At 37.7% G+C, this 21,952-nt stretch overlaps 1 protein-coding gene across 5 annotated transcripts in view; it reads right to left on the bottom strand.

The window, feature by feature from the left end:
* The window catches only part of NBAS (neuroblastoma amplified sequence), a 339,068-nt gene that overhangs the window by 189,315 nt on the left and 127,801 nt on the right, over window positions 1-21,952 (bottom strand). For all 5 annotated transcript variants that reach the window (XM_029231716.1, XM_029231717.1, XM_029231719.1 and 2 more), the window contains 4 exons: window positions 21,169-21,322; window positions 9,792-9,977; window positions 8,279-8,452; window positions 1,776-1,909 (listed from right to left, as the gene is read on the bottom strand). In XM_029231716.1, coding sequence (XP_029087549.1) covers window positions 1,776-1,909; window positions 8,279-8,452; window positions 9,792-9,977; window positions 21,169-21,322 — 648 coding nt within the window. The remainder of the gene's footprint in view (window positions 1-1,775; window positions 1,910-8,278; window positions 8,453-9,791; window positions 9,978-21,168; window positions 21,323-21,952) is intronic.

Raw genomic sequence — 21,952 nt, 5'->3', positions numbered from 1 at the left:
CTTGAAAAGGAATTTTACACTTCTGTCAGAAGAGTGAAGGAGGTAAATGGAAAGAAAAAACGACAAAAAAGGAAATTATTCAATCCACGAAAAGCAAAAAGTTGCATAAAAAGGAAATATAATCATACCCAGCTCTGTGTAAACAGTATATACATAATCATAATGATAGAAATACCACTTCGACTACACTGAAAAAAATGGTTAAGAGAAGTAGGTATGGGGGAAGGGTAGGCTTCAATGAAAGGAAGTCAATAATCATCTAAAATTGTAAAATCAATAAATGGCAACGTGAGCACAATATTTTAAAGGAGGCAGGCAAAGTCAAGAAGAAAAGCATGATCTATAATGAGTGCTTACTTTTAGAAGACAGGTATCAACGGATGGGGAAGGAGAGCAACCAATAGTTTTTTACCAATTACAAGTCTTCCTGTACCCTGATTTTAACTAGTACATACATTATTTACTTTATGGTTAAAAATTAGAAGGGGATCATGTTCCCTCGGACTTCATGATTTTAGAATAGCACCTCCTCATCCCCACCGATTTGTTTTTCTCCATGGCACTGACTTTTCAAAGTGAAAAGACAATATGACCTGTAGAATATCTCACAGTCTGTATTTATCTGTTTCTTTTCTTCATGGTGTTATTTAACTTGTTCTCTTATTCCCTACGTTGACTGTAAACTAGAAGTTTGGCTTAAAGGATTGATTAGGTTCAGGGTAAGTAATTTTACTTCATACTGCTTCTCACCAGGAGGCACATATGGCTAGGCTGCCTGATTGTAAGTGATGCCATATTTGATAACTTGATCAAAGGTGACGGCAGTCAGACCTAGACTTTATAAAGGTCAATTTCCCCTTTGCAATTACAAAAAAAAAAAATATTTGCTAAAGGTAATACTTTGGTACCGTGCGAATATCCCTTCCCCATCAATTTTTCACCTGATTTCAATTCTATTAATGACTACGTGAAACAATTATTTCACATTGGGTTGCAAAATCAAGTGACTTCTATCACTCATTTCACACACAAAAATAAAAATTTCCTTGGAAGGAAAAGAGAGGAGAAGAAGAAAACCAAAGCATGAGGAAGACTTCTTGTCTAAACAACTGATTTTGCAAATGAGGAAACTGATGACCATAGAAGTTACGTGACTCAGCTGTAGTCACAAAGGCTTAGAAACAGGCCCACCGATTTTTCATTCAGTTTTCATGCTTTTCCATGTGCTGTTATTAACTTCCCCAGATATGAAATTTATAATATGTACTATGTGTTAAAAGAGTGATTAAAGGAATGATTGTTATGTGACTTGCAAAGAGAAAATATAATCTGATTTGCATACCACTAAATGAGGTATGTATATCCATACATTATTACTTAGAAGTTTTACTCTGGGCAAGGGCCAAGAACAAACAATTCACAGAAAAAATACAACTAGCCCATAACTAAGGAAAAAGCTTAATTAGAAACACAATTTAAAACAAAGAGATATCACCGTTTATCCACTTAAGAGAGGACTTTTTGTTGTGGTGGTAGTGATATTCTTGCTTGCTTTTTAATGGATAATTATCAAGGTTAACAAAATTATAGTGACGTCCTATATACTGTTAGAAAAACAAGTGTCTATCTCGAGACAACAGGTTTGCACGTGATCTCATTTTCTTCTTTATATTCCCAAAATTCTCTATAATGAACATTCAGAGAAGCAACATCTTCATTTTAACTGTTAGAGTAAAAAGACACAACCATAACAAAGGCACACTGTGGGTTCTTACCCATATCCTCTCTGTGGCAGACATTCTAATAAGTCATAGCAAAGAGCGAGCTGGTCATTTCGTTCACAGTTATAGATGCATTCTAGTGCTACTGCCATCAGTTGGTCCTGATCAGGAATGATTTTTTGCTGCAACTAGAGAAATAAAGCATGTTGTGCTAAATGTCAATAGATTTACATTCAATTTTGCCATATCCCAGTACCACCGTCAATAGAATATTAATTAGCGCAGTTAATCAGCCACAGAAACAAATCTTGTTTTTTCTTTAGCTTACAGACTTTTGGGGTCTTCAATTATTCTAAATGAAATTGCATTGTAATTACAGAATCAGCAAGAAAAGAAAATTTGTATCCATAAGCTATGCATCTGCTGAAAAACAGATTCTTCAATTCATGACCCATTCAAGATAAAGTAGATAGAAGAAACACAGTGAACTAAAAAGGCAATTCATTAAAAACAACATTTCTAACCCTAAAACCAAATTTTATGTGTTTCAATCACAAAAATATATAAAATTCCTTAACTAATATCCAGAGATGTTCAAACCTACTATTTTTCAGTGTGCATTATGTATTAGTCATTTAACACAACAGTATTGACATTCTATTCGAAAGAAGTCGCATTGCAATGCGGTAATATTCATATCCCAAAATACACTCCATATTTCTGATGCAGAAAAATGGCTATTGGGGGTCACTTTCCCATTGTAAACCACAGAGACCCGTTCTTAAAGTATTTTCTGGGATATAAAAATAACAGATTTGTGCCTTGTTTTCCTCATCTATAAAACTGGAATATTAACATCTTCTTAATAGCATTGTTGTGAGGATTAAATAAATTAATACATGTAGAATGCTTATGATATCTTCCTGCTTCCTGTCTTTCCCTCCCTGAGACGCTGAAGTGTCACTTGAAAGTTAAATGTTCTAGAGTCCCTATTTGATCAGGTATGCTCAAAACCCTTTAGTAGACCTTCAACGTGAAAGGTAAAGAGCAAACTTTTTGCCTTCCACTCAGGCTCCTTCATGGCCTGGTGCCCACCCACTTTTCCAGTCCTATGAATCACTACCTCTCTGCTCAAAGTTTTAGTCCACTCAGGTTAAATAACTTCCCTTTATCTAAACATATCATTAGTTTGATTACGTCCCCTTGTCTTATTCTACTCCTACCTGGAATGTCTTCTCGAGGAACTTCTTAAAACCTTAGTCTCTAAAACCTCCCGAATAATCCAGTTTTATGTCCATTTGGCTGACTTCAACTGGACTTCCCCAGATTTCCAGAGTCTCTTGCTTATACCTGATAACTGCTGGTCCAATGAATAAATCCTCATACGACTCTCTACATGAATTCTTCTTCCTCTCTGTACTCCTATGGCACCTTTCCGTTCTCTTCCTATGCCACTCAGCATATCCTTCTTAATACACTCTACTGTGTACGTGAATCATAATGCTCACATTAAGATACTTTTCACTGTTGTCCTATTAGACTCTCTACAGATGTCCAACTTCATATAGTACGACACACTTCCTTTTATTCTCATTATTCCTGTACTAATATCTCAGTGGTCACTATTAAACCATCATTTGTCCCACCTCAAGCTAATAGAAGGGAGCCCATTTAGGACTTTCCAAGAAATCAATAAACCTTCCCCACCATGGGCTGCTAATTATCTCCCATATTGCACAGCAAGGTAAAATGTAACAAAGTCATAATTTCTTTCAAAGGGTCTTAAAATTATGCACTAGTAGACAACTAGAAAAAGAACAACAGATGTTAAGCTAGAATACTTGGGAAACCCCAGAGAAACAAGCAACGAATCAGTGAAACAGTGAAAGAATCACTGAAAATTATCATACAAAAATCAATAACTTTCATATACACCAACAATAAAGTTAGAAAAAATGCGGGTAAATAGAACTCAATTTGTAATGTAAACAGAAAATTAAGTGGTTAGGAATAGATTTAACAAGAAATGTGCAAAACCTATATAAGGAAGAATTTGAAAGACACTAAGAAAGATTTGAACAAATAGAATGATGTCCCCTATTCTTGAATAGGGTGACTGGACATTATACTAAAGTTCAGATAGAAAAAATATATATACAAGAATAACTTTTGAAAAACTGGGGGAAGAAAACACTACAGAGGAATACTACCCATACCAGACTTTAAAAACAGACTATAAAATCTCTATAATTAAAACAGTGTGATACTTAGTATATGGACAAACAGACCAATAAAACAATAGAGAAACTCTAGAATTAGACTCAAAACAAAAGGAAATTTTGTATATGACAAAGGTGGCATCTCAAATCACTCAGGTACAGATAAACTTTTTTAATAAATAGTGCTGCAACAACTAGGTAGCATAAGGGAAAACATAAAATAGATCCGTATCTCGCACTCTGCAAAAGAACACACTCCAAATAGATTAGGGATCTAAACACAAAAATAAAGCCATACAAGTACTAGAAGAAAACATGAGTGATTTCTTCTTTAACCTTGTAATGGGAAAAGGTTTTCCACCATGTCTCAAAATACAGAAGCAATGTGAAAAAAAATTGCTCAATTTGATTACGCAAAAAATAAACCGTAAAAAATTCTGCATGACATAATACACCATAAACAAAGTCAAAAGACAACCTACCCACTGGGTGAAATATTCACAACAGAAACCACAGAAAAAGGACTAATTACACTAATATATATGAATTTCTAAAAGTTAAGGCACAAAGAAACAAAAATCAAAGTGAAAAATGGGAAAAAGGCAGGAATGGACAGTTCACAAAGACGACAATGCCTCTCAAGCATATGAGAAAATGTTCAAATTCACTCATATTTAGAGAAGTACAAATTAAAACAACACTGAAATGTAATTTTTCACCCATCACGGTAGCAAAATCTTTTAAATATGACAACAAATTGTGTCTGCAAAGTTGTGGAGAAACAGCCATGCTCATACATTGCTGGTGGAAATGTAAACTGCAACAACTCGTCTGGAGAGAAATGTGGTAATACCAACACAACCCTGCCTTTAGAGCCCAGAATCCCCTTGCAGTAATATATCCTGAAGATATGCCAATAATACAAAATAAATATAAACAGGTTACTCGCTGTAGCACTGTTTGTAATTGTCAAATACTGGGAATAGCACAGAAAACTAGTGAGACTGGGTAACCGTTTTCAATTTTATATTTTAATTTCCATAACCACACATGGCTAGCGGCTACCATACTGAACAGCACAGCCCTAGAGGCGCTTTTCAATTTCCTAAGGCGTGTGGGCCCAAAGTAGGCCAACAGGAAACTGCAGCTGAGAGTTTACAGTGTTAAGGAGACTTCCCCATTTGTCCCCATTACTGGAATACAGTCTGATATCTACAAGCAGAAGGGCCTAGTAAGTATTCAATACTTCTAATTTGGACCCCCAAAGGACCACACCCTAGGAATACGGGAGAATTGGAAATAGGACAGTCTTTTTGAAACCTGAAACAGCTCAATACCCGATCAGATTAAAGTGACCTTCACCGTAGGAGAATGGTGGGAACAGCAAAAACAAGAGTGGCATATTCCATATTCCCCCAAATTCTAATCTATTATACCTGGGTTGGGCCTAGAAAATTGTTTTCTTTTTAATCCATATAGTTCTGATGCACAAATGCATTAGAAAAAAAAACAGTATAAAAGACAGAAAACGATACGAGACGGTAGAATATTTTATTCCCAAGTCATCTCTATCCAGACTTGCCCAAGTTACTTCACAAGTTTCACTTCCCAAAGAGGGATTCAAGTAAAGAGCAACGGCTTAAAATCAGAAATGAGTGCTTAAAATCAGGATGTTATAAAAGAGAGGAAGAGTTTGAAACACATGAGATAGTTGAAAAGACAAATATGTATTATTGTTCCCATTATTCGCTCCCCTCCTTCTAGTAGAGGATTGTTCTTCCCTGCCCCATTAACACCAGGTGTGGCCACAGAGCCTTCAGCCTGTGAAATGTGAGAGGGAGTAATCTGAGGCACTGGGAGCTAAGCTTTAAGAGCCACTGTGTGGTTCTTTGTTCTTTTTCCTGTGCCACAGGTTAGAAAAGGGGACTGTTCTTTCAGCCTGAGTCCTGGAATGAACAGGACATGGAACACAGCAGAAGCCCAACCACAGCCTACACAACACTTGTGAGAAATGAACGTTTGCTGTTGTCAACTACTAAGATTGCAAGGTCATTTGTTAATGCAGCATACCTTGACCTAAGCTGTTGGATACAGAAATCACGGCTCCCTTTATAGCACCTAAAATACCTTGCGCATGATTCATGGCAGATCCAAGGTAAATTCTTTTTGCGAACAGTCAAGGAAAATAAAATAAAAACAATGCTCCAAGGACAATCCTAGCACAGCAAATAAATGTAATCAAGTGATCTAAAGCATCATAATGAAACCCAGAGTTAATCATTCACTCCTTCATTTGCCTGCCCAAATGCACTGAGCACTTGCCCTCTACAAGGCACTGCACTAGTCCCTGGCAGTACAGAGACACCGGAGACAGAGCGGACAGACCCAGGAAACAAAGAGAGGGAGAGGCAAACTTGAACAAGCAATGACAGCACAGTGAGATATGCATTATTCTAGAGGCAGCTACAAGGCCCACCCTAGCACAGATAGGTCCCCAGAGGTTTCACAGCAGAGGGAGTCTTGGACAGCAGGATCCTGAAGGGTAGGCAGGTATCTGTTAAATGAAGGAAAGGGGTCTGATGATCACAAGCAAAGGAAATAGCCTCACAGAACACAGAAAGGCAGGAAAGAACCTGATAGGGTCAAGAGGTGAAAAGTCAGTGTGGGTAAACCAGTGCATTCATGAAGGGAAATGAGGCTGAAGAGGTAGACTAGAAGCAGACCGCAAAGAACCTTCCACGCCAACATTTACCCTGCAGGCAATGGTAGGCCACCAGAGATTTTCTGTAGACCACGGCATGATCAAATTTGTGCTGTGGAAAGATAACATCGATAGAAATAGAGAGGGTGGATTGGAAAGGAAGAGCCCAGCAACACCATTATTCTCTGCTTTGATTTTGACATATTTCAAGAAAGGCAAATGGCTATATATTTTATTCAAAAGGCACATGACAAATTACCGAGTAAAAACAACAAAAAGCTGACTATATACAAAGGATTTACAAGACTCTGTAAGGAAGAAGGATCACAAACAAGATCACTCGAAGAATTTAAAGTCACTTCTTTCTTCTTCATAAAACATTCATATTCCACCCATCCTGCTTCTCACACAGCATTCTGCTGTCATAAGCAGCCCGCCCTCGGCTCATAGCAAACCAGCCCAAATTTAAAATCAGAATACTAAGTGGAAACTGCTTATGAGAAGATGGAAAACTTTAAATAGCCAATGAACAGAGATATTTCTGACAGACAGCCCTTCCAGAAACCAAAAAATGTGTGAGATTAACTAAGCAATGCTTTCCTTTTCAGCTTGATTATAATGGTCTATGACCATATACCTTAGAGGACATCAAATTGCTCACAAACGCTAGTACAAGGAGTACTTTCAATTAGAATTTAGGATTAGAAGGGGCCTTCAATGCTTCTGCTTGAATCCCAACCTAATGCTTTAACTCCCACTACAAAGTCAGTGCCTCGAGTGACTACGCCACTCTGCTTGAGTCCCCTCCAATGGAAAGGGAGCCACTATCCCTTGAAACAGTATATTTGATTTATGGTTAAATTAAGAGCTTATTTACATTTCAAAAGTAACCCGCACTTAACAAAACGATTTATCACCAGTAAATCTGAACAACTATTTGATTTCTATAAAAAAAGATAGATAGATAGATAGATGATAGAAGATAGACAGATAGATAGGTCAGTCTTCAGCAAATATAAGAGTTATTAAGAATAATTATAAGATCTCCTTATGGGATCCTAAAAATTTTAACAAATATTTTGAAGGTCCTCCAGGGTAGAAGTCTTTTCTTCTTCTTTTACTGGTGTTACAGTAAAGCATAATGGTTAAGAACACAGCTGGGAAACTAGAAAACCTATGTTTGAACCCAAGGTTCCACTCCTTACTGTGACCCCGGGCAATTGCCTAACCACTCTGTATCACGATTTTCTTTTCCTGTAACAGTAATATAATCAAAATATCTACATCATAGGATTGTTACAAGGATTAAATGAGTTAACACTTGTAAAGTGCCTACCTATAGTAAGAATTCAATACCTTTCAATTATTAGTCTTTTTGGTATTGCCAGTTTCCACAAGGTAGTAAAGAGTCAACAAACTTTGGAGTAAATCAATCAAGGTAAACATAATCTTAAAAACTTCCAAAAAATTTTTGGACTAAACTGCTAAAACATTTTTAAAGAATAAAATGATAACTACTTCTTCTGTTTAAAGAGAAATTACTTGCAAAGCCTTGTATTAAAAAATTTGTAAACAGAACCTAATTCTGTAGGGAAAAAAGTACAGAGGTTTTTTAAGATGTTAAAGTTTCTACTTACATCAGGCTTGGAATGCTGAAATATCTTCAGGGGAAATTTTAAGTCTCCTTTAGCTAAAGTTACTAAATATTCCTTTAATAGCTCATTAGCCACACCAGGAGACTGTTTCTCACAACGATGAAGAAAGGGAACCATCCACTGGTAGGCACTTGTCACATAATTGTCCTCAGAACACTGAAAATGTAATTCACCAAAACAAACACACGTTAAATTAAATACCTGATAATAACAGACAAGTTAAAGCTCAAGGATAATCAGACTCGTGTGAAACAATGACAGCCCAACACTTTCTAAAACATACTCCAATTCATGCCTCACAAGGAGACTGAGAGGCAGCAGGAGAATCACCTTCTGCCTGGGGTTGGTAGAGCCAACAGCAGCAAGAGCACTGTGATCCATCTCTTTAGTACCATGACCACCCTAGTACCATGGTACATGGTACTAGGTCATGGCAGCCTAAGCCCAGCTCTGTAAGACAAACACGCTGCTGCTACTATTACTCCTACTGCTGCTCAGTCTTGAGGTCTTCCAGAGCAAAGAGAGGTTCTACCTCAAAAGTGTATGTATGTGTATGTGTAAAAAGAGTTAGCGGGTGGGGGTGGGGGGTGGGATAGGCCGACAGAAAATGTGAAAGGGAAAAGAACAGAGAGAGATACGCATAAAGAAGCTCTAGAAAGGAGTCACTTGAGTAATCCCAGATTCTCTTCCACCCTTTTCCTCTTCTTCTGTTTGTTTTACCCCTTCACATCCACCTTCACGAAACTCCAAATGACACACATAATCTTACTCATTATCCCTGAAATTATACAATCCTTTCTCGTCTTTATCCCAGGGGATACACCTGAATCTCTTAAGAGGCATCTTGCATGTAACACAACTCAATTTTCACTGGGTGGATCATAGGGAAAAGAAATTAGTAAGAGAAAAGGAAGGTGGGGACAGAGGGAAAGAGAAAAGGGGGATTAATAAGAGAAAAAAAGATGGTGAGAGGCATGAGAAAGAGAGGAAAAGTGGGCTCAGCAGAAATCGGTTCCTAACTTTGGAGACTGTACTTCCCCCCACCCCGAGTGACCCCCCCCCAAAAAAAAAATCTACGAATGGCCGGGCAAATTCTCCTTCACATACAAACCCTGAAGGCAAGATGTTTTCTTCATACAACCACCCAGCCAATCATCTGAATATACAAGTAGTTGGGAATTTTAACAAAGTGAGGATTAGAAACATGATTACGAGAATGACAGCTAATTTAAATATGCCTCGCTAGAAGGGGGAAAGAAAGTCATATACAGATAACTATGGATGAAGGGCAAAGAAGGTACAAAACCAGCCAAAGTGGTTCTCGATGCCTTCAGTAATTTATTCATCAAACTTGATTTTTTTTTTTAAGTCAAGAAACCTTCCTTTATTGACTAAGTTCTCTGGTTTGAAGGACACTACATCTTTGGCTTTGAGACACGTATTAATCAAAGTACATATAGAATAGTTAAAAAGAAAGTTTTAAAATAAAACCTACACTATTCATCAGTAACCTTAGTTTTTCAATGTCTTTCATCTGCTGGAGTTCTTTCAAGGTTAGGGTTAGATCACACCCTGCTTCATAAACCAATGCTTCCAGAGTTACCAAATTATCACAGAGAACCAGCAAACCAGGAATATTCCGCTCCATTCCAAGTCGAATAAGTGACAATGCACAGTCAACCTAAAATGGAAAGGCAACAGTAAGTCTCTGAGTATTATATCTTTCTTTTCCATATATTCTAAAGTAAAAGCCTCTAGTATAGAATCTAGCAATAATCCTTATAATCATTTTATATAAAACTGCATTACTACATACTTTTTTATTCAGTACAAAAACATCAGACTTCTTTATGAAATATATTAGCACCAAACTGTCCCAAAAGAATCAAATAATCACCAAGAAATACTGAAAATAAAAGAAAGACAACCATCTTCAATTTGTAGAGCATTACAGTTTACTGAGCTGTTTACATATATTTGTCTATTTAATTCTCAGAACATTAACAAGCAGGAAAAAAATAAAAATAAAAAAACATAGCTAGGTAGTGATAATGTCAAATTAACCTATTTTCACTATACCACTCTGCCCCAAAAAGAATGCTTGGCTTCCATAGTCCTGTACAGTACGTCTCCTTCCACAAGTCCTCCCTATAGATGACATTCAATAAACTCTTGCTGAACGGTTAACTGATTAATTCAACCTTCTCTGTCCCAATTCCACTATTTAGACCTCCCTTACAACAAAACAAAGAATAATCTTTGCTGATGCTCAATACACAGCAATTTCACTCCCATCACTTGATCAGGCTTATAAAATGGACATATTCTGATTGACAGCAAAATCATCTAACGTAGCCTTAACCCCCAGCGCCTTATAGTTCTCCTTACTTGCTCCCTTACTCCTAGAAAAGCAATTATTTACTGAGAACCTACTATGAACTGAACACCATTCTAAGTGTCAGGAATACAGAACTGAATAAGATGAGGTCTCTTCCTTCAAAGATGTCTCCATCTTGTAGGGAAACACAATCTGGTAAATTAATGATTCAAGCGGAGTGAGGGTGCCTGGGATCTCAAAGAAGAGGGCAAGCAGCCCAACCTGAGAGCCACGAAGTCTCCCCGAGGGGAGAACACTTAAAATGGGTTTTAAAGCATCAGTGGATATTAGTAAGTAAAGAAAGAAGCAGCGCAGGAGGACAGCATGGAAGGCAGAGATGCATGAATGTCAGGAAGCACGATTAGTTCCATAAACTGAAAAGAAGGTATGAAGGGAAGCGATGAAAAACAAGGCTAGAGTAGCAGAGAAGGGCCAGATAAAAAAGAACATCGTTTGCTGAGCTAAGGAATTTGCAGTTTACCCCGAAATGCAAATCTAAAGGATTTTCGGCTGAGGCGTGTCATAATAGACTTACACCTTGGAAAGAATACTCAGTATTTATTGAATGAATGACAAATGAAATATGAATGGACTGGAAATGGACTGGGCTGAAAGTAAGCAGACTAGTTAGGAGAACTGCAATTACTAATACCGGAAGACTCTCTACTAGTGACAAGAATAGCCCCCTGGGGGGACAGCAATATTTAAGGGACAAGCCAAAGACTCTGAGCCACACTGCGGAGAGGAACATGAACAACTAAGACAAAGACAATGAAGAAAGCGAAATGACATCACAGAAGCCTAAGGAGAAGAGATTGCAGGGAAAAGGAAGCAGTAATGTCAAAGGACAATGTTGTTAAACACCAAATGAAGGCGATCTGACATTAAAAGGCGAGCAGGGAGCCTTACTGATGGAGTTTCCGTGGAGTGGCAGGAGTAGCCAGACACCAAGGAAATGAGGAGTAAACAAACACTGAGGAAGTGATTGCAAAGGGCAGAGTGGCTACCTCTGAGCTGAGCTGCGATGGAAAGGAGACAGATAAAACGGAAGCTAGGGAGAAAATGGCTCTAATTTATATATATATATATATATATATAAGTCTCTGAGTATATACATGTATGTATATATACATGTGTATATATATATATACACTCCTATTTCATGTATATATATATATATATATACATGAAATAGGAGTGATTTGAACTTTTTATGTCCAAAAAAAGGCAGGGGGGTAATAGACCAGAGGTTAAAGATACAGGAGAGAGAGAAAAAATGACTGCTAGGACAATCCTGAGCAGGGGGCGGTGTGGAATCCAGGGTACGGGTAAAGAAAGAAGTTCAGGAGAATGCAAGAGAGGCCTCTTCCTGTGGGAAAACTGGAAAGAGTAGGGCAAATGGAAGTGATTTCTCAACTTTCACCATGAAATACAAAGCAAAATCACTGCTGAGAATGATGAAGGAAGCGTTGGTGCGAGGAAAGGAGGAAACAGGGAGAGGAAACAGTCACGCAGCACAAAGAAAAAATGCCAAGCGATATCACAGATCCACCCAAAGCCCTTCCAGGACTCAGAGATTAACAGGTGAAGAGGTGAAAAAGGAAGAACTGCATGTTCAGTTGAAAAGAGTGGCGCAAATAAAAATAAGGGAGGAAACTACAGGTAGATAAGGCATGAGGCAAAAGGGAAGGGATCCGGCAATACCTCAACAAAAGGACAATTAATGTCGGAAAAGCCACATCTACCTGTATACCAAGTTCTTAAAAACTCAGAAAATCTCAGAAAGTATGAAGAAACTCGATATGTAAAGCACAACTTTGTGCAATAGTCTGAACACATAGTACATTAGCAATTTGTAACACACTCAACCAATTTTGCGATCCAGATCTGCGTTTCTAATATCAACTTTGACGTTGTTGCTTACCAAAATAACCACTGAAGTAAAAATGTTTGAAAATCAAATTACTGACACGTTAAAGTAGGCTCTGTTAACAACTTACAGAATTATACCACGCACCCCAAGCCCCCAATAGATAAATTTCACCACCATATGTACACATTTTCCTAAACGAACAAACAAGATTTCCAAAAGCCATTTATAGGCGCTAAGGAAGAAGTAGCACTACATCAGTTTAACCTGTAAAAATGAAAAAGGTAAAACTATGCCAGATACCACTTTGATTATAGCATAAGCCACATGAAATGTCAATACATAAAATGAAGCTAAAGAACAATACCCCTATTATAAATGTTTTTAAATAAATCAAAGAGATGAAAGAGTATACAGCCAACTAAATAATCACATTCCTTTCTTTATAATTATTATAATTATTCATTTTTTTAACTTCTTATTTTATATTGGGGTACAGCTGATTAACAATTTTGTAATAGTTTCAGGTGCACAGCAAATCTTTATTCTTGATTACTAAAACAGAAATCAAGATGTCTAGGAATTATAATTAGACTTAAAAAAATCATATTTCAGAAAGTGCTAACTTTGTTTTTGTTTTTAACAGACTTTCTTTTTTAGAGCAGTTTTTAGGTTGACAGCAAAAATGAGCAGAAAGTACAGAGATTCCCCACATCACCCCGGTCCCCACACATGCACAGCCTCCCCCGTTACCAACGTCCCCCAGCAGGGTAGCACCTTTGTTACAATCAGTGAACCTATACTGACACACCATTATCACTCAGTGTTCACAGTTTACATTAGGGTTCACTCTTGGTGTTTACTTTCTGTGTGTTTGGACCAAAGTAGACTGACAGGTATCCATCATTATGGTATCATACAGAGTATTTTCACTGCCTTAAAAATTCTCTGTGTTCCATCTGTTCATCTCTCTACCACCAACCCCTGGCAATCACTGATCTTTTTACTGTTTCCATCATTTTTCTTCTTCCAGAATGTCACATGATGGGAATCAAACAGTATATAGCCTTCTCAGACTGGTTTCGTTAACTTAGTAATACGCATTTAAGGTTCCTCCGCACCTTTTCATGGTTTGATTGCTCATTTCTTTTCTGGAGTTCAGTAATATTCCATTGTGTGGATGTACCACTGTTTATTAATCCATTTGCCCACTGAAAGACATCCTGATTCATCAATTGTAACTAACATACCACTCAAATGCAAGATGTTAATAATAGGGATAACTAGTGGGTAGGGCAGAAGGTGAGAGGAATATATGGGAACTCTGTACTTTCTACTCAATTTTTCTATAAACCTAAAGCTCCTCTAAAAAATAAAGGATTAATAAAACAAAGAAAGAAAGAAATGTAAAAAATGATAATTTATTTTACATTCCAGTATAGGCCTTTTTCTTTTTGTTAGTGCTATTTTTTAAAAACCTGAATAAATATTTTGTAACCCAAATTTCAGTCATTAAACACTAAAACTGGTATTGGCAGAAAATGAAACACATAGATCAATAAAGCAGAATTAAAAGTCTAAAAATAAACCCACATATATATGGACAACTAATTTCTGGCAAAGGAGCAAAGAACACACAGTGGTGAGAGGACAGTCTCTCCAATAAATGGTGTTGGAAAAACTGGACAGCTACATGCAAAAGACTGAAACTAGACCACTATTTCACATCATACACAAAAATCAATTCCAAACGGATTAAAGACTTGAGTAAGACCTGAAACTCTAAGACTCCTAGAAGAAAACATAGGCAGTACACTCTTTGACATCATTCTAGCAATATCTTTCTGGATCTGTCTCCTCAGGCAAGGGAAACAAAAGCAAAAATAAACAAGTGGGACTATATCAAACTAACAAGCCTCTGCGCAACAAAGGGAACCATCGACAAAATGAAAATACAACCTACCAAATGGAAGAGGATATTTGAAAATCATGTATCTGATAAAGGGTTAATTTCCAAAATATATAAAGAACTCAAACAGATCAACAACACAAAAAACAAATACCCAATTAAAATATAGGCAGAGAAACACAAAACACCCCGAATAGCCAAAGCAATCTTGAGAAAGAAAAACAGAGCTAGAATAAGCAGGCTCCCGGACTTCAGACTATACTACAAAGCTACAGTAATCAAGACAGTATGGTACTGGCACAAAAACAGAATTATAGATCAATGGAACAGAATAGAAAGTCCAGAGATAGATCCACACACATATGGTCACCTTATTTTTGATAAAGGAGGCAAGAATATACAATGGAGAAAAGACAGCCTCTTCAATAAGTGGTGCTGGGAAAACTGGACAGCTACATGTGAAAGAAAGAAATTAGAACACTCCCCAACACCATACACAAAAATAAACTCAAAATGGATTAAAGACCGAAATGTAAGGCCAGACACTATAAAATTCTTAGAGGAAAACATAGGCAAACGCTCTATGACATAAATCACAGCAAGATCCTTTTTGACCCACCTCCTAGAGAAATGGAAATAAAAACAAAAATAAACAAATGGGACCTAATGAAACTTAAAAGCTTTTGCACAGCAAAGGAAACCATAAACAAGACAAAAAGATAACCCTCAGAATGGGAGAAAATATTTGCAAATGAAGCAACTTACAAAGGATTAATCTCCAAAATTTACAAGCAGCTCATGCAGCTCCATATCAAAAAAACAAACAACCCATCCAAAAATGGGCAGAAGACCTAAACAGACATTTCTCCAAAGAAGATATACAGATGGCCAAGAAACACATGAAAGGATGCTCAACGTCACTAATCATTAGAGAAATGCAAATCAAAACTACAGTGAGGTATCACCTCACACCAGTCAGAATGGCCATCATCAAAAAATCTACAAACAACAAATGCTGGAGAGGGTGTGGAGAAAAGGGAACCCTCCTGCACTGTTGGTGGGAATGTAAATTGATACAGCCACTATGGAGAACAGTATGGAGGTTCCTTAAAAAACTAAAAATAGAACTACCATACGACCCAGCAATCCCACTACTGGGCATATACCCTGAGAAAACCATAATTCAAAAAGAGTCATGTACCACAATGTTCATTGCAGCTCTATTCACAATAGCCAGGACATGGAAGCGACCTAAGTGTCCATCAACAGATGAATGGATAAAGAAGATGTGGCACATATATACAATGGGATATTACTCAGCCATAAAAAGAAGTGAAATTGAGTTATTTGTAGTGAGGTGGATGGGCCTAGAGTCTGTCATACAGAGTAAAGTAAGTCAGAAAGAGAAAAACAAACACCATATGCTAACACATATATATGAAATCTAAAACAAAAACAAAAAATGGTTCTGAAGAACCTAGGGACAGGACAGGAATAAAGACACAGACGTAGAGAATGGACTTGAGGACACGGGGAGGGGGAAGGGTAAGCTGGGACGAAGTGAGAGAGTGACATGGACATATATACACTACCAAATGTAAAACAGATAGCTAGTGGGAATCAGCCACATAGCACAGGGAGATCAGCTCCGTGCTTTGTGACCACCTAGAGGGGTGGGATATGGAGGGAGGGTGGGAGGGAAACGCAAGAGGGAGAAGATATGGGGATATATGTATAGCTGATTCATTTTGTTATAAAGCAGAAACTAACACACCATTGTAAAGCAATTATACTCCAATAAAGATGTTAAAAAAAAAAAAAACTAGAAATCCTATACAGCTTCAGAGTTGTTGTCAGTGAGGAATTTCAGAAATGCATTTTGCTTTTTTCATACGTCCTATGGTCATAAAACAATTCCTAGGGGCTTATGGGCTCCCATTTGTTGATTCCAATGCTTAATGTATTGTGTGAGGCAACACAGCTATCCTAGATTTTTTTCAGAGCAGGGGATGCAAAGTTTTCTAAAGAGCCAGACAGTGAATATTTTAGACTTATGAGCCCTGTCACACTTGTTCAACTCTGCCACTGTAACAGAAAATCAACATGGGCCATACTTAAATGAATGGGTGTGGCTGTGTTACAGTAAAACTGTACTAACAGAAGGAAGCACTGACACACCTTGCTTTTGATTATGATTGAGGTGGTGTTTTCTTTGTGCTACGCTGACTACCCAGGTTCCGTTGAGTAAAGTGATTTCTGAACTGCTCCCACTTATTTTTCCTTCTTAAGAATCAGATAAGGACAGGAGGATCTCAAATATTATTGGGCAGTAGGTTATCTTTTTATCACTTACTTTCACGCTTGAGTAACCTGAAGCTAGTGTGGTAAAGGTACTCCTAGATTCTAAGCATGTATCTCTGTCTTCAAAGCTCATGTTCTTTCCTTCGGGCATGTGAAAATTTTTTGGAGGCTTCTACAGTCTGTCTTTTTGCTCTTGGAGTTTCTGCAACTGCAGATAACCTATCTGATGGTCCCTTGCTACATTCTGGCCTTAGGTCAACTCATTTCTATGAAGAAGTTAACAAGTGATATCATTTGGTGATACACATGTGAGTATGTCCTCTTATTAAAGGGAGACTCCCAAAACTGAAATGTCTTGAACAGACAGAGAAGTACATTTCTAATTGTATACTGAATATACCATGTTAAAAAGTAGACAAGAGATTTTAGGAAAAGGCTACCTATCTAATCACACTTTGTATGTCTTCTTTATCTACTCACAAGGCAAAGTTTGAAAATATCATTCTTCTCTTTTCTCTCTGTCATATTTGAGTTCCTGGAACTGGCAAAACGTAACCATGAGTGCCTGAGGCAGCTTCCTCCCAATGTGCCCTACGTGTTCTGCCACTGTCTCCACTGCCTTTGGAAACTGGAGGTGACTCAGCACTGAAGAATCTTACTGACTCTTTGCATGACTTTGGCATAAGAAAAAGTGCACATTCCTCTGTCTACCCCTAGCTGAGCTTATGAACAGGGACTCTGGATCCAGTCTACCTGGGTTCAAATCCTAGCACCCTTACATGCTAGGTCTGTGACCTTGAATGACTTTTTCTTTTTTCAACATTTTCATGCCTCAGTGTGAGTATATATGACGGGAACAGGAAAGCACTAATCTCCTAGGGTGACAAGGATTAAAGGAAATCACATATGTAAAGTACCTATAACAGTGCATGACAGGATGTGAGCACCGCATGGAATATTAGCTGCTATCATAATCATTATCATCAACACCTCTTTTCAAAACTTCTCCATAAATGCTTTCGCCTGTTATTTGTCAGATTATCTGTCCTTTCCTTAGTCTTCTACCAACATTTCTCTTTGTATCTTTATTATAGAACTTAAAAAGTTATGTTTAATAGTATACGACTTGAATGCTTGCCACTCCCATAAAATTCAGTGTCTTAGGACAGAAGTCATAATGCTCTCTTCCTCATCTCTTTTATCACAGGGCCTTAGAACGATGTTTTCTCATGTACTGTACATCAGCTAAGTGTGAAATAAATAAGAATGCAGGAACCCCCTTGCACTGTTGGCGGGAATGTAAACTGACACAGCCACTGTGGAGAACAGTATGGAGGTTCCTTAAAAAGCTAAAAATAGAATTACCATATGACCCAGCAATCCCACTACTGGGCATATACCCAGAGAAAAACATAATTCAGAAAGACACATGCACCCCAATGTTCACTGCAGCACTATTTACAACAGCCAGGTCATGGAAGCAACCTAAATGCCCGTCAACAGATGAATGGATAAAGATGTGGTACATAAATACAATGGAATATTACTCAGCCATAAAAAGGAATGAAATCAGGTCATTTGTAGAGACGTGGATGGATTTAGAGACTGTCATACAGAATGAAGTAAGTCAGAAAGAGAAAAACAAATATCATATATTAACGCATATATATGGAACCTAGAAAAATGGTACAGATGAACCGGTTTGCAGGGCAGAAATAGACACAGATGTAGAGAACAAACGTATGGACACCAAGCGGGGGAAAGTGGTGGAGGAGGTGGGGGTGGGATGAATTGGGAGATTGGGGTTGACATATATACACTAATATGTATAAAATAGGTAAGTAGTAAGAACCTGCTGTATAAAAAAAAATGAAACTCAAAAATTCAAAAAATAAAAAATACAGGCAGAGGAGCTGAATAGACATTTTTCCAAAGAAGACATACAAAGGGCCAACAGGCATATGAAAAGATGTCCAATATCACTAATAATTAGGAAAATGCAAATCAAAACCACAATGAGATATCACCTCATGCTCGTTACAATGGCTACTATCAAAAAGGCAAGAAGTAACAAGTGTTATATCTAGAAGTTCAGCTAAAAACCACAAAGTGCTCAGACAAAACTGATCCAAACAGAACCCCTTCTCTTGTTAGCCAGAGACAATAGTAAACTACATGTGTTTGTAAACTCCTGTAAATCAAAGATGCCACCGATCTTAAGAGATGTCTGCTACACAGTATGCAACCTACATGTGCCTGTACAAACTACCAAAAATGTACCTCTGTGACTCACTTAAGAGCTTTCTTCATCAATTGTTTACAGGTGAGTTTCTCCTGAATCAGCGAAGTAATAAATAATGCCTTTGCTTAACATGACCGATATGAACTGGTCATTTCCAGATGTGTGATACTGGTCTCAGACTACAGTTCTCAATGGGAGCAGAACTGTCCACCAGGAGGCGCTCCGAAAATCTGAGGAAGCATTTCTGTCTTTCCCAAGTATTAGTGGAACTTACTAACATTCAAGGGTGGAAGCCAGGGATGACAGACATTCCACAGTGTGCAAGCAAGGCAGTCCCACACAACCACCTTGTCCTAATCCCTGCCTACCTTCAAATACCCTGAAAAAAATATTTACCATGAGCTGTTCACATCCCAGACAGCAATTTGTAGTGTTTAATTCAATACACCTCAATCTGTCTGCAATGTCAGCTATCTTGTTCAAAGTGATTTCTCACTGACTTTAGTCACTTTTTTAGTGTACTCATGACCACGCGTTTACATATTTTATTTATCCCATATACCACAGTTAAGTCATTATATTAATTTTTTGGAAATTATTTCTGTAAATACAGTATGCCCATGATTTTCACATCAGGATAATAAGGAAGTATTACAAAATATTTGCTACAGAAAAAATACAATGGGTCTGAGAATTGAGATCCACTCTTTTGGATTAATTTATCTGCCTTTCAGTCATTAAGATTTGTGTAATTGTCCATTTTTATATGGACTCTATAAGAAATACTATGCAGAGACCTGTATTTTGTCTGGCTCTGCTACTATGTGTCCCTGAGCAAGCTGTTCACTTTCTTTTCTGTGGACCTTAGTTTGTCTATCTATAACATAGAGAATTAGGCTGGATCCCCTCCAGAGATTCTTTTCATTCTGGTATCTTAGAATTCTAAACATTTTCAAATGTCCTTAGCCATCTTCAAAAACCTGAAAAGTCAATTATAAATATTCTTGGCCATCCTCTGAAAAGTTTGATCTATAATATTCCCATCAGCTACAGCAAATAATTTGTCAATTCTATGAATACTAAAAATAGAAATTAGATTAAGCAGAAATTCAAGAAGGCTATCAAATGCAGACACAGGGCTGTGCCAGATACACTAGGCAGAAATTTAAACAAGGGGGTTTATTCCTTCCTGCAATACAGCTGTTCATCAGACTTTCTGAAATCACCCTTCCTGACAAATGAAAAACGGATTGTAGGACAGGAAGCCCAAAGCCAAAACTGCAAGTAGAATGAAAAAGACACCCACTGGCTGGACCCTGAATGAGATTTCAGACAAGATAGGGCGTGTTCAGGGTGGTATAGCCGTAGACCTGAATGAGATTTCAAAGGCCGTTCTGCCATTCTTTGCTCCGAATTGCCAACTTCTGTTCTCTAGGATGAAGACAACTTTTGCTTACATTTGCAGAGAACTCAATTGGAAGAATTTTTAATGTTCTCTCCTGTATATTTTATTTTTTATCACTGACTCCAGTGTAAGAACTCACCCCCTGAAAAAACCAAAGTACAGAAAAGGTAGGTAGCATGTCCAGAGTCACCAGGTCTATTAGCAGAGGAGTCCAGATTCCTATTTAGATCTCCGAAGCTACAATACAACCCTCATCTCTCTCTTCTACACCCCCCTCTGATGAAGCTGTTACACATCTCAGTAAAGGCACATGGGAACTGAGGGAAATTAGGCTTGGACTTCAGGAAAGTGTTAGAAACAGACCCTCAAACAGGGTTCCTGGAAAGCAAAATAACAATCCACTGCATTCATGCAATGTAACAGGGGACTAACCAAGCATTTCTATGTTGATACAATCTTTCGACTTAAAATGGTATTAAGCCTATTAAGCATGTATATAACATCTGGATCAGTATGTACATATTTTGTAGCTTACATTTTAAAGAAAGGTTTTGAACAGCTTTTGTTATATGTATTTGCTCTTTAGGAATCAAAAAAAAAAAAAACCCACAAACGCTTCTGAAGCGAAGAATAAATGAATGAAAGTAATAAAAAATTTTCATTTCATCCCTTGCAAACTATTAATATATACAGGATCCCTGGCACTGCTGTCAGCAGCCAAAACATGCACTGAATGCTAAGGATCTGACACAGCACTGCCGGCCTCACCTGCAGAGCATAATGCTCTATTTCCTCCGCTCTGCTCTGATACCAGTCCATAACCTTCTCTACTGTAAGCTGGGATGTCCTGTACCTCAGCAACTCAGGCTGTGCAGCGTACAAGAACTCACTTTCATCTGGGAGACTCGGCTCAATCACCATTCTGCAAAGCACAAAAAGTACAATTAATAACTGATTGAAATGCTAGGGGAAATTACAATTTTGTGAAAGGGAGACAGAGACAGAGATGTGGAGAGAGCAGTTACTGAGACTGCAGTATGTATGTACGTATGTGTGGGTGGGTGTGTTTATGTGTGTTTTCCTATATATATCTGTGCACTTACAAGATAAATGGGAAATTTGGGGGATGCTTAATTTAGTTTCCTATTAGTTTTCACAATTAAAAAAAATCAGAATAGATAATAAATCAAAAAAACTATGCCACAAATCAATCAAATAAGTATTAAATAAAATCAGAATCACCCAGGGTAGCTTTAAAATGCACATGGCTGGGTAACTGCCACAGGTCTACTAAGTCACAATGACCTGTGATGCCAGCCAGGCCTAGTTTAGTAAAAACACCCCCAGGTGATTCTGATCCAAATATAAATTAAGCAGTCCTGTTTTCCACATTCATAAAAATAAGAGGAAATATACCTTATTTTTGTTGATAATATAACTTCAGTAGGTATCAGCAGCATAGTAATGCACTGAAATTTGCAAAATAAGGAATTACTCTATACTACGTGCCATCAAGAGTGAAAAAGAAACAACATCAAGAGGAAGATACCCG

This window comes from Monodon monoceros, unplaced genomic scaffold, assembly GCF_005190385.1.
Source record: "Monodon monoceros isolate NGI ecotype Baffin Bay Population unplaced genomic scaffold, NGI_Narwhal_1 Super_Scaffold_19, whole genome shotgun sequence".
NCBI lineage: Eukaryota > Metazoa > Chordata > Mammalia > Artiodactyla > Monodontidae > Monodon > Monodon monoceros.
The sequence above is the reverse complement of the archived record's forward strand: the minus strand, read 5'-3'. Positions and strand labels throughout refer to the sequence as shown.